Source organism: Sminthopsis crassicaudata, chromosome 1, assembly GCF_048593235.1.
Source record: "Sminthopsis crassicaudata isolate SCR6 chromosome 1, ASM4859323v1, whole genome shotgun sequence".
Classification (NCBI taxonomy): domain Eukaryota; kingdom Metazoa; phylum Chordata; class Mammalia; order Dasyuromorphia; family Dasyuridae; genus Sminthopsis; species Sminthopsis crassicaudata.
The window spans coordinates 623,184,864-623,198,987 of NC_133617.1; the positions used below are offsets into that span (position 1 = coordinate 623,184,864).

At 33.5% G+C, this 14,124-nt stretch overlaps 1 protein-coding gene across 1 annotated transcript in view; it reads right to left on the reverse strand.

Moving 5' to 3' along the window:
* WDR70 (WD repeat domain 70) overlaps nucleotides 1-14,124 on the reverse strand; it is a 295,974-nt gene that overhangs the window by 230,333 nt on the left and 51,517 nt on the right. Inside the window, 1 exon segment of the mRNA XM_074282629.1 lies at nucleotides 6,930-7,083. Within this exon segment, the coding sequence (XP_074138730.1) occupies nucleotides 6,930-7,083 (154 nt within the window).

Sequence of the window (14,124 nt, forward strand, 5' to 3'; positions counted from 1 at the left end):
CAACCACTGTCATTTTTTCCCCTCATTTTTGCCAGTCTGATTAAGAGAGAACTATGTCTGTATAGTTTTAAAAGTTAAAATAGCACATTGATGAGGCTTCAGTTATGGATTCGTTTTTTAGTTGAGCTGATACCCTCACACTATTCAATAAGATAGAAACTTGGAATCATTTTAATAAAATTAAGGTTTTGGAGAAATTTTTCACATTTGTTGATAACTTAGATTTCTTCCTTTGTGAACTACCTGTTCCTGTCCTTTGTCAATTTATCTATTGGGCAGCCTACATTAGAAGGGAAGAAAAAAAACTGATTAAAAAATTTTACATCCAATGTTTCTGATAGAAGCCTTATTTTAAAAATATGTAGAGAATTGGCCCAAATTTATAAGAATACAAGTTATTCCCCAATTGATAAATGATCAATGGATATGAGCAGATAATTTTTAGATGAAGAAATTGAAAATTATTTCTAGTCAATGAGAAATACAAATTAGGATAATTCTGAGTTACCACTTCACACAGATTGGCTAACATGATAGGAAAAGATAATGATAAATTTTGGAGGGGATGTGGTAAAACTGGAACACTAATACATTGTTGGTGGAGTTGTGAACTGAACCAACCATTCTGGAGAGTAATTTGGAACTATGTCCAAAGGACATATCAAAATTTGATTCAGCAGTGTCTCTACTAAGTCTGTATCCCAAAGAGATCACACAATCAAAAAATATTACCAAAGGGAAAGAAAGGCATTATCTTACATGAAAAAGTGCTATGTAAAATGACAATATAAAAACTTTTAATAAGCATGCATCTATTTATCCTAAATGTATATGCATTAATGAAAATTTCATAATCTCGAAAGAAGAAACCATTATAACAGCAATAATAATGGAAGCTCTTAACACCTCCTTTATAAGAAGATGACAAATTACTGAATTTAATAGAGCAGTTGGTAGGATTGGAACAAATATAAACATTTTGAAGAGCGATATGGCAATACAAAAACCAGTTGTCTAAGCAATCATACCTTCTGACCTAACAAACAGTATTAATATTTTATCCTAATAGGATCACAAAAAGTAAAAAAGGGATCTATCTATACAAAAATCCTTTTAGCCACTTTATTTCAAATGGGGGGAAATATAGAATCAAACCATATATACAATAAATAGAGAATGGCTAAACATATGATAGTACATTAATACCATGCAATGAAATACTATAATACCTCAAAAATTTATAATAAAAAATACAATGAAATATGGAAAAACCTACAGGACATGAGTAGAAGTGAAATCAGTTGAACTAGACCTGACCACAATTATTAAAATTTATAAGGAAACAAAATAGAAAGTAGCATAACTTAAAGTAGACATTTAAAAAGTAATAATAATATAAGTAACAATAATAACATATTCATAAAGTACTTTAAGGCTTACAATTCATTTTACAAATATAATATCATTTTATCCTTATCATAAACCTAGAAAGTAATTGCTATTATTATCCACATTTATCAGATGAAAAAACTTGGGTAGGCAGAGATTAAATGCCTTGCTCAAAGTCACAAAGCTAGTATGTGAGGCTGGATTTGAACTGAGGTCTTTCTGATTCCAGGTCCAAGGCTGAACAAATATTTTGGGATCGAGAATTCATTTTAATATGAATTTTTGTGCATCTATTTTGCTAAAAATAAATAAATAAATAAGGTTTTTGTAATTTTTCCTATCACCTTTGCCACCCTTATGGGTATTGGGTGAAATTTCACATTCATTTTAATTTGAGTTCCTCAAATTATTGGTAATTTGGAGTATTTTTTCATGTGGTTATAAATAAGTTGGATTTCTTCTCTTGATAACCATTTGTTCATGCGCTCATATCATTATTAAACAACTGGGAGATGGTTCTTTTTCTTATAAATTCAATCAGTTCCTTACATATCACAGAAATAAAATCTTTATTAGACAAACACTGTGAAGATATTTTTCTTTCAATTATTTCCCTTTTAATCTTAGCTTTATTTAAACATGTGTAAAACTCACTTTAATGTTACATATTCAAAATTAGTCATTCTGTTTTCTATGATCCTCTATTCCTTGTTTGGTCGTGAACTGTCCTCATATTCATGAATTATAAATCATTTTTTTCCACAATTCTTTAATTTATGATGTGACATTTTATATATAAATCATATAACCATTTGAAATTTTTTGTCACTAAGTCACTTCAGTCATATCTGATTCTTCAGGACCTCATTTGAGGTTTTCTTGATAAATACATTGGAGTGGTTTCCCATTTCCTTTTATAACTTACTTATAAAGTTATAAAACTTTGTTTTATAAAGATACAAGGTTAAAGGACTTGCCCAGGATCAAACAGATAGTGCCTGAAGTCAGATTTGAACTCATAAAAATAGGTCTTCCTAACTCCCAAGCTTGATGTTCTATCTGCTGCACCACTGAGCTGCCTATTTGAAACTTATCTTTGTATAAAGTATGAGGAAAGAAGGTATATTAATAAAATGTTAGTGAATTTGTAAGAGGGTACAACCTTACAGGAAAACAATTTTGGAATTACATACAAAAAGCTGCTAAATACCATGTGTGCCCTTTCACCAATGTTCAAAAGAAATCAAAGTAAAAAGAAGTTTTTTATGTTTAAAAATACTTTCACCAGTTCTTTTTTATGATGCAAACATGCTCATACACACCCGATGTCTTTAAGTTGAAAAATGGCTAAAGAAGTTGTGGCATGTGAATGTGGAAAACTACGTTATAAAAATTGAGGAAACAAATTATTTCAAAATGATGCGGAAAGACATATGAACTAATACAGAATGAAGTAAACAAAACCAAAATATATTTATGCTTTTACAACATTTATATAAATTGGAAATATTGAGGACTTTTATGTTCACTTATAAGCTGACAAAGAATGAAATGAGAGCCAAGAGAAAAATTCATACAATAGCAACAACATAGCAAAAACAAATAATTTTAAAAACTAGAACAACTATGATCAATATAATGAACATTCATGAGTCCATTTTTGTTAAAATATTCTATCTATAACAAGATGATAAATTTGGGAAACACTATGAAATATATGCATTTTTGAACATAGTAATTGAAGATATCTGTAAAGGCTGCATTTTAATACCGCACTATATGCACTAGTTTTACTTAATTGTTTTACTTTATTATAAAAGATATATTGTCTTACTTTATTACAAAAGATATCTCATGAAGTAGATTTACAAATGTAATAATAAACTACACTGATAAAATTTAAAACAAAAAGCTAATTTTGATGTATTATTTTATTCTTTATTATGCATATTTATTTCATAATTTCTCTGCTGACTATTATCAAATTTATAATTTTGAAAAATACAAATAATAATGATTAATATTCACTAAGTGAGTGGTTTTAACAAATAGATGTTTTTAAAACCAACCAATATATGTATTTAATTTATACTCTAACATATTTAACATGTATTGGTCAACCTGCTATCTGGGAGGGGAGGGAGGGGAAAGGAGGAGAAAAATTAGAACAAAAAGTTTGGCAATTGTCAATGTTGTAAAATTACCCATGCATATATCTAGTAAATAAAAACTATTAAAAAAAAAAAAACACAACCAATATAGAAAGGTCAAGGTTACAAATCTAAGTACTTTGGAAAAGATAAACCTATCTGAATCCCAAGGAAAGCAAGCCTACTTCAAAATTTACTAGATGGTATAGGAGTGTGTGTGTGTGTGTGTGTGTATATACATGTATATTCACATACATATTTCATTTTGTCATTTGTTACTTTATTCAGCTTTGCAAATCTTTGTGAATACATAAGCATAAAAAACTTAAAAGAAAAATGCAATTTCAAGCCAGGTTCACTGGTTGAGATCACATGACTGGTGTGTCTCTGCCACCCAGTGGCAACATCCCAAAACTTCAAGTATATAACCAAGGAATAAAAAGGAGCAAGTGCAACAGAGTGTGCATTGTTTTAAAAGCTTTATTTAAAGACTTATTTTTCAAATTTGAAGATATGAAGCATTAGCTTTGTCACAAACCCCATGAAAGGATTACAATAACAGAACCTATATAACTATATGCATAGCAAAAAATAAAATCCTATGTTATTCAGAAATGCAATGAAAAGAAGGCTGGGCCCAGAATCTAAAAATCCTGGACTTGAAGTCTAGTTTGGCCATTTATTCCTCTTATAACTTTGAGCTCATTCTCTCCCTGGCCTGTTTGCTCCTCAGTAAAATAAAAACTGGATCAGATGATAGCTTACTCTTTAACCCTGTGATTCTCCTAAAGGGGAACCAAAAAAGTATGATTTCTCATTTAGAATAGCTGTACCTTTGACATGACTATACACACACACACAAAGCACATCTATACATACATATAATATATACACACATATACATTTTGAATTTTAAAAACTATAAGAAATATAAACTTGATTCATACAAAATTATGAGCTAATTAGGAAAACTTTATATGCAAAGCATGTTCTACTTAGATTTTAATAGGGCACATATATTCTTTTAAAGTCCTATTTCCTAAATTTTATAATAAATTCAGGAGTTGTTAATTATTTCTGGACTCGGAAAAGAGATTAAAATTACAGATTTGCCTCATTTAGGCACCTATTTCTGAAAAAATCATTCTTTACTTATCAAATCTAACTACTCAAGCCAGAAACTGTAATACAAATATCAGTAAAAATAAACATAAAAATGGCCTTTTAACTATATTTCCCTCTGGGCAAAACCAAAGAAAACAGGAACTGCTGTTTCTATTATAGGTTCCTATCAGTACAGAAATAACATTTTAAGGAAAATTATAGTATAATCATAATTATTTTGTAATCTGATAATTACCCTAATATTTCCTTCAAGATTTCTCCATCACAATTCATCTCTTCTAATCTCATCAGGACTGTGATCAAAAAGCCACTAGAAAATCAGCCATCAGAAATTCAGGTTCTATATGAAGCAAACTATGGGAATTTTGTGAAGTCACCTCCTTTAAACTTCAGTTTCCTCATTTTTAAACGCCCTATGGGATGACTATAGGAAGTTCATGATATTCAATGCTCAGTGTAACCTTTTTTTTTTTTTTTTTAAATTGGAATGGCATGGAAATTCTCTTCTCTAATTATCATCAACATCTCATTTGTTGTTGTGTCCTGCTTTCTAGATCCCCCAAGTTGGGGGTGACAAAACATACCGTTGCTTTCTAGAGCCCCCACACTGGGGTGATTAAAATATGCCATCAAAGTGGAGAAGTGATGAGAGGTGAGGCTCCTGAGGATGGTGGGAAAATGGAGTCCATTTATTACAAAGTCTTTCCCCCTTTTATACCCTCATATTTTTGTGCAACAAAAACACTGGGCATGCGCCCAGTATATACTGCACACATGAGACCACATAAACAACTTGCTATTGTATGTAGTTTGCCACCTGGTATCACTTAGACCTGGTATCACTCTGCTTCAATCACAACACCGGTTGTCACTGCCCCGACTTCTTAGGAAGGCCGAGAGCCTTTAGAGGAGATGGGGAGTGGAACCAGACATTGTTAGCAGGTTCCCTCTGGGCTGACCTTCTACAATTTGTAAGTGTAGTCTGAAAGAATGATTTGAGGATTTAAAGAAGTCCTGTTCACACAGTCAGCAATATCAAAGGCAGAACCTGAGTCTAGGTTTTCCTGACATTGAGCAACCTTCCACCACCTACATATACCACACCAGTCTCTCTATATAACTAACACTCATGTGAAAGAGAATATAATAGTTCAAGATGAATTTAATATTCATTTCAAAACAGCAAGCATTTCAAAGAAAGGTTCCATAACCTAGTCCATATCCCATATAAACCACTCATTTGTTCACAACAAATTATACAACAGTGAATGTTACCCTATGAGAAATCAGAGGATGATAGGAGTGGAGCCAGCTGGGACTTTAGTTTTCATAGAGATCCTCCCTAAAAATCATGCTTTATTTTTGTTTTGTTTTATTTTTTCTCAATAGTATTTTAATTTTCCAAATATATGTACAGATAGTTTTCAACATTCATTTCAGTAAGATTTTGTGTCCCAAATTTTTTTCTCTCTCCCTCCCTCTTCCACTTCCTTCCTCTCCAAGACAGCAGGCAAGCCAATAGAGGTTAAACAAGTAGAATACTTCTAAATATATTTCTATATTTGTTATCTGGTGAAAGGAAAATCAATAACAACAACAAAAGGGGAAAAAACATAAGAAAGAAAAAGCCAATGAACCAAAAAAAGGTGAAAATACTCTGCTTCTATCCACATTCAGTCTCCATATTCTCTTTTATGTGCAGATGGGATTTCTATCCCAAGTCTATTGGAATTGTCTTGTTTCATTGCACTGTTGAGAAGAACTAAGTCTATCAAAGTTGATTATCATATAATCTTGCTACAATGATCTCCTGGTTCTATTCACTTCAGTCAGCATCAGTTCATGTAATTCTTTCCAGGCTTTTCTGAAATCAGCCTGCTCATTATTTCTTATAGAACAATAACATTACATTACATTCATATAACATAACTTATTCAGCCATTCCCCACTCAATTTCCAATTCATTGCCACTACAAAAAGAATTGCTGCGAACATTTTTGCACATCTATCATTGCATTTTTAACAAAATGCTCCTCTGGATACTACACAAACCCTTATGAATAGGATTTTATTCTTTAGGGAAAGTAACAATAAAAAGATTTTATGAATTATTCCACTACTTCAAATTCCAAATAAAATTAAAGGTACAAATGGATATTCAATACCAAGGAAACAATCCAAATAAATAAACAAAGCCATGATTTACAATTTAAGAAATTAACTATTATAAATCTGTTTTAGAGTTCATTATATATTGGTGCTCACCTTGGTGTTGGCCATGTCCACAATATACTGATCTCCTTTGACACATTCCATTACTAGGAAGCCATCTCTGTCAAGCACTTTGGCCTGAGAGTTTCCGGACACCACAAGAATCACATCTCCTGTGCTGCTGTATTGTAGTGATTTAATTTGGTGGCTGTGAGGAAAAGAAAATATTCAGATGAAGAGTATTTCTAGATATCTAAAGTTTCTTCAATGATTGGGAACACGGGACAAATTCACCAAAAAAAGCATCAGACAAGATCTTCCTGCAGCCTTTAAAAGATGAAGCAATATACCAAAAGTCACTATGAGAAAGTTTTTATGATAAAATCTTTATATAAAGTGTATAATAGAAATATCCTCAATGAAAACAAAAAGGTACATTGGGTAATTTTTGATCATACTACAGGATGCCCTTTTGGGACATATGTTTATTTTTAAGCAAGTAAGCTTTCTGTTTCCATTTTTTTAACCTTTAATATTTTTTTATATGTCAACTACTTTTTTTGGACTGAAATCTGTAGATTTTATTCATGATGGCAATTTCTAGGGAGGAAATTTCTTCCACCAATAAAAGACCATGAGTTTGGTGGAGTAGAAAGTGTTGAATATAGTGTCAGAAGATCTATGTTTCAATAAAAGCTCTGCAGTTTAATACTAAAGGAATCTTAATAACTTGGAATGTATAATTTGTCAGAATAAAGGTCTTTAAGAGCTTTGCACTAGAATGAGGAGGGACTTGTAGGAAAGAGACCAATCAGCAGGCATGAGAAGAAGCCAGTGCACTGATAGCAAAATAGCAAAAAAGGAATATATTCAAATGTTATAAAGCTATAACATATAGGCTTTGGCAACATATGGACATGAGAGATAAGAGAGCCTTATGCTTCAAGGATAATGTCCAAATTGTGAGCATGAGGAACTAAAAGTATGGTGATACCCTCGATAGAAATAGGGCTATTTGGAAGGGAGAAAACTTGGGAGAAATCTTCAGTTTTCTAACATGTTGAGTTTAAAATGACTAAGGAAATGGCAAACCACTCCAATATAAGGCAACAGAGCTCAGGTTCCAGAACGAACAGTGTCCAAGAAAAGGAGGCAGCAGAATTCTTGCCAGGGAAAGGAAGAGGGAAAACCTGTGACATAGCACCTGACATGGCATTGACTCTAAACAGAAGGGCATTGCTTGATTCAGCATAGGAGGGCAATAATAGGACCCAACAGTCACAGCACAGCACAGCACAGCATACCACCACCTAGCTCAGAGGTTATGTATGGTATTGGAAGGCAGAGTGATGTCCTAGCAGAAGGTCCAGTGTTTAGGAGGAGAATCAACTGGATCACATTTGAGAAATTACAATCCTTTCAATGATTTCAATTTTTTACTACTGCAAAGTCCAAAAATTTCTTTATTGTCAAGGAATCAAACACTCCTTGTAGATGTTATAATAATGTAGATCATAGAATGCCTGTGATGAGCACTTACTATACACAAAGCACTGTGCTAAGGGATGCTGTTAGCTAAGGTTCTCAGATATAGGGTCTTGGGCTACCTTTACTAGGATCTGAAAGAAGATACTGGCAGTGTTTTGGATCATTTGGCATGTGACTTTAAATATCAAAAGGAAATCTATTAAACTACTTACAGTTGAATTAAAGACAAATAGAATGATGCACAGTGCTAGAAATACAATTAATCTTACCAGAATGATCTACAAGAAAGGAACAACATAAAACAAATTCTTAAGGACATGTATGACTGAAAAAGGAAGTGGTACAGTCATAATAAAAATGGGATATAATAGATAAATAATCCAAGTGTTACAGAATTTTTAAAACTCCATAGAAAACTTAGACACTTAACATTTCCTAGCTGTGTGACCCTGGGCAAGTCACTTAACCCTGATTTATCAGGAAAAAAAAAAATCTATAGAAAGTACTTCAGAGTGTTGGGTAGATCCTTTGTGGAGGAGATATGGACATACATCACACAGAGTGAATGTGGATGTTTCACAAATTTATGATTGGAGGGAGTACATACAACAATAGCAAAATACTTTATATATTAACTTGCTTCTACTTTGTCCTTGCAATATCTCAGCACTATATAAGTAAGCACATCAGAATTATAAAATTCTTATAGAACCTATTCCTGTGATTGGGAAGAGACCTTAATTATAAATAACTTCAAATTGAGGAAAGCTATCAAGATATCAAGCCCTTATTAAACATATACTACAGTATACTTACCACTGTTCTGGATGCTATGACTACAAAAGAGTGTTAAGACACAGAGATCATAATCAGGATTTATAATCTAGTATTAAAAAAAAAAAAAAAAAAAAAAACAGGTTCTATGTACCTAATAAACCTCTTGAAAAACTAATTCTCCACTTCTCCAAAGGAACTGTCTTCTTGTTAAGGGACAGAACAATTCTCTGAGAGCCCCCCACAGCTGTGGATCATAACGTCTAAAGAAGGTGCAAGGCAGCCCTTGCTGATATAGGTGTTGCAGATTGGAAATGAAATAAACTGAAGGCTAGGGAAAAGGAGAGAGGTCAAACAACACAATGGCCTCTTAGTCTCCTTGTATCATCCTCTCACAAAAGGAGATCCATTCTGCAGGTGTGGATTGGATCTCTAGCAATCACTGTCAAGTGGCTACCGTGTATACCATCATATGGTGCTTGAACATAGGGTATAAGAAGTATAAGAACTACAAGAGGAACCAGCAGTGATTCCAGAGCTGTTCACGAGAAGGATCCTTTCTGAGTTCCTTCAGTAACCCGTGGGGAAGGAAAGGATGAAGAGCCCCAGTAAGACTTTTTTAATTGGGGTAATTAAGTGGGCCAACACATCAAAGGGTTGAACCAGGAGACTGATGAGAGACTTAAATGCCTGTTCTGACTATAGTCCTCCTTCTCCATTTGAAAGTTTGCCTCCATCATATTTCACAAGATCAACACCTGCTACAACCATCCAGAAGTGATAGTGCTGCTTGCATTCCTCAGTGTGAGGACTATGCTGTGGGAGGAAAATAACAGCAAAAAAAAAAATTTTTTTTAAATGGGGAATTGTTAAGGGGCAGGTCAATTATCAGAAAGCCTCAGCTGTGAATCATAGCATCTGAAGGAGTTGCAGGGCAGCCTTTGCTGACACAGTATTCTCTTCCAATGACTTCACAGATTTCTCTCCAAACCCAAGTTCCTTTTATGTGTGGCTGGCTCAATCTTTCCAGTCATATATTTTTCTGCAGTATTCTTTATGCAACTTTTCCCACAAAAGATTTCATTTGTAATGTGGGACAGTCGGCTCCTGCCCTTCATGGGCCTCCCCATTTTCACTAAGGTAGTTTCCTAGAGTATACTACTCCTTAAGACCATACATCATAACTGAAAACTTTAAAATAATTTTAAGGAAATGCATTTCTAATAAATACTATAAAAGTCTCTAACAAACTAAAAAAGTCTAATAGAAAAAATGAGTCAAGAAAGAAAATGAGTTGTAACTCATTTCCTATATGTGACTATATGTACAAATATCAAAGTAGAATTTCAGAAGCAAGCTTCTCAAGTGAAAATGCCTAGTGTTATTTCTAATTTATTCAAAGATTAAATGGTAGAGAATCACTTTGAAGATACTCATTTATATCTAACTAAAGGAATGTGACCATAGGTGCATGTTTCTTTAAGAGAAGTGATAAAGAATTCCCCAGATAGTGAATAAACACATTCATTAGACCAAAACAAAGAAAGCTTTCTAATTTCAAATGAAAAGCCAGTAAACTGATATCAAATTAGAGAGCTATTTAAAAGTAAAGAAATGGCCCTCTGCCAGATGACCCAACCAACTTTATCTTTACAATAGCACGGTTGTAGTAACAACTCAAGTGACCAGCCTCAAACTCCCCAGTATAAGGGAGTACACCTCTACAGCAGGTGTAGATCGCCAGACCTGATCATAAGTATTTTTAAAACACTTGCCTCCATAAATTTCCCCCCCCCCAAATAAAAGCACTTTTTAATGTGTACAACTCTGTGGGGAAAAGTTTAAGAGAAAATTTATCCTAACAGACTAGCTTTTTTGACCTCAAAATAATATAATCATAGACATATAGTTCTATCCAAATAGATAGTTCTCCAGTCAACTAAAGCTCTGAAATTTTAATTTCAAAAGTGATCTAGAAAAAACTGACACTCCAGGCAATATATCAAGTTAATATCAATAATCACCTAAAAAAAAAAATCAATATCACCTGGCCACCAGAAATAAAACAAATACACAGAAAAAAAAATTTCCAAAAAGATATTTTATTTTAATTCAAGTGGTAAATCAAAATTGCCAAACCATGAGATGAAAGGAAAATTGGTCATAATAAAAATTTATATAAGGGGAAAAAAAAGAATAGAACCTCAATTATGTTTTAAATGTGATATATTAGAATTATTAACAGTTCCAGAGTCAGACTAGGCCATGTATCTGAATATTTTTAAAATATCTAGGACAGGAATTTTGTGTCCAAGAATTAAATACAAAGAACTTCCAATGTGGAAACTTTCTCTACAGATGTAGATCAACAATCAGTGTGTTGGTTATATAGCTAGTATACATCTAAAAAAACATAAGCTCAATTTTTCTTCTATCCACTATGCCAAATTCTGTATATACACACTTATATAAGTGTACATTTACATATTAAAGATATTCATAAACAAAATTATATATGTACATATATACTTATATTTATTACGTTTTTCTCTAAACACCAGACAATTACTACTCAAGAATTACACATTGTCCACTACTTGTGAAATTCTGAAATTCTAGATGACTGTTCTCAAATTATCAGCACTTCAAAAAGCTTCTTCCAGAGTGGTAAGATTCACTACATCAATTCCACAGGCAATGACAACTCAAAGGAAGTTCTTAGTGCCTTCAGCAATTCATCATAATGGGGAAAAAATTGGTTTCATCAAGGTAGAAAAGATCAAAGCAGCTCAAAGAGCCCAAGTTCCAAAATATCTATTTCACTTAGGATGGAAACTCAGAAAGGCAAAAGAAGAACTAGCTTCAGAGTACAGAATGAGTGCTGGGAGATCTCAAATGGAACAAAGCCTTCCTCAGGAGACATAGGAAGGGTGCTGTTTGGTAAAGTTTTGATCCAATTATCAAATTTAAATTTATACCAACTGAAAAAGTTGAACAAAATAAGTACATGTTACTTGAAGTCCCTAAACACTATGACCATGAGTTGGGGGGGGGGGGGGGGAGGTGGAGGGGGAGAGGAAGTACATAATGGCCACTCAGAATCATTAATAAATGTACTGTTTAAAATGATAAGCTACTACAAAAACGGAATGGACAAATCAGATTACAGAATACCCTCTTCTTAACAATACCCAGAGCAAAGCAGATAAACATATTCTGTTCAAAATATGTTAATTTTTTTTTTTTCAGGTCAGGAAAATTTAAGTTCAAATCTAGCCTCAGAAACTCACTAGCTATGTTATTCTGGGCAAACCACTTAACCTCAGTCTGTCTCAGTTTCTCATCTTTAAAATGAGAATATAATAGTGCCTACCTTTCATGATTGTGATGATGATGTTACTTTTCATGAGCAATAAGAAATGAGATTATACTTTTAAAGCATTCTGCAAACTTTAAGGTTTGCTGCTTTAAGGCAGTATATAAATATAATTATTATTACTAGACTAGAAAAAAAATTTTCATTATACTTCAATTATGTTACTGGTTTTCTCTGCAAGGTCTTCAGGCCCACAAAAATAAAGATGTGTGCCCCTAAAGATACCTTTGCCACCTTCTCCTTAATTGCACAAACCACAAAGTGATAAAGATGTCATTAGAATACTCAGGGTTCAAGGGAATTAAAGACCCTGTTCAAATGTTAGCACATCAGCTTCTCATGTTACTGACTAAACAACTAATATTGTGATCAAAGAGAACAGAAACACCAATCTGACAGTAACCAAGAGTCATATGGAAGTAAATTAATGTACTCTCAAGCAGTAATACCAATATCAATCCAAAGGATTAGTGACATTGCACAATTCTTTCTATGAAGTTATTCCTGGGAAGGAGTCAGGTGCAGAGTGAGGAGTCATTTTTAAAGCATGTGTTGCCCAGCTAGCAGAACAAGCTGGGACATGCATTGCTGATAAATAAATACAGCTGTTCAGGGCTGTCACTTGAGGCTCAAGAACCATGGAATCTTATTCCAGTCACTGACCTCGCCATAAGAATTAGTTAATACTGGAAGCAAATCACTATTAACGATTGTAACTTTGTTCCTAAAACACTGTAAAGTAAGTTATATATACATTATGAGACTTTGTTTCCATTATAATTGGTCAAAATTCCCAGACTTTCGAAATCTGTCAGAAACTGAAAAAGTTTTCTCAAAACATGCCTTAGGCCTATGTGCTACATTCTTAGCCAGGCAGTGAAGCAATAATTTGAAGAATTCAATCTACAAACATTTATATGTCTCTGTTTTGTGCCAGACACAATAGGAATACAAAGAAAATCCCTTCCTTTTCCCCCAAAACAATCCCTATTCTATGGATTACAATACTATAAGCACTAGGTACAGAGAGAGGTACCACCTCAACACACAATCAGTTTCAGGTCTGAAATTCAGGACAATGTGTCTATGGGAATGGGCACTAACTGTGTAATGAGCAAGGAACACAATCCTGAAGCAAATGATAGTTGCACAAATTTGATCTCGGGAACAAAGCAAGGACTCAGTTCTAGCCTCTAATCCAGTGTTGAAGCTGCAGTGAAATAACCAAGACAGGACTCCTAATTCAAATGGGAGTCAGCAATTCAGGAATTATGGATTGACATCAAGCACCTACAGGCTCCTTTCCCACTTTACTCTTAATGAGCCACTTCCCAGCTGGCTAATAGCCACTGAGTCCAAGGAGGTCTAAAACTTCAAAATAAGCATATGCCAACAGACCCAAACCTGAGTCAGTAACTTGCATAGTTCAGATCAGGAGAGTGGGGAACAGACCTCACCCCAGACCAACAAGTGCTCTGAGCCTGTCAAGTCCTAAGTCCAAAAGCAGGGTGCTATGAGAGAAGATTTATTTGGAACCATTCTCTATTCTAATCAGTATTAGTCAATTTGATAGAATCATATCTAAGTTCTGTCTATAAAGCCCTAGAACTA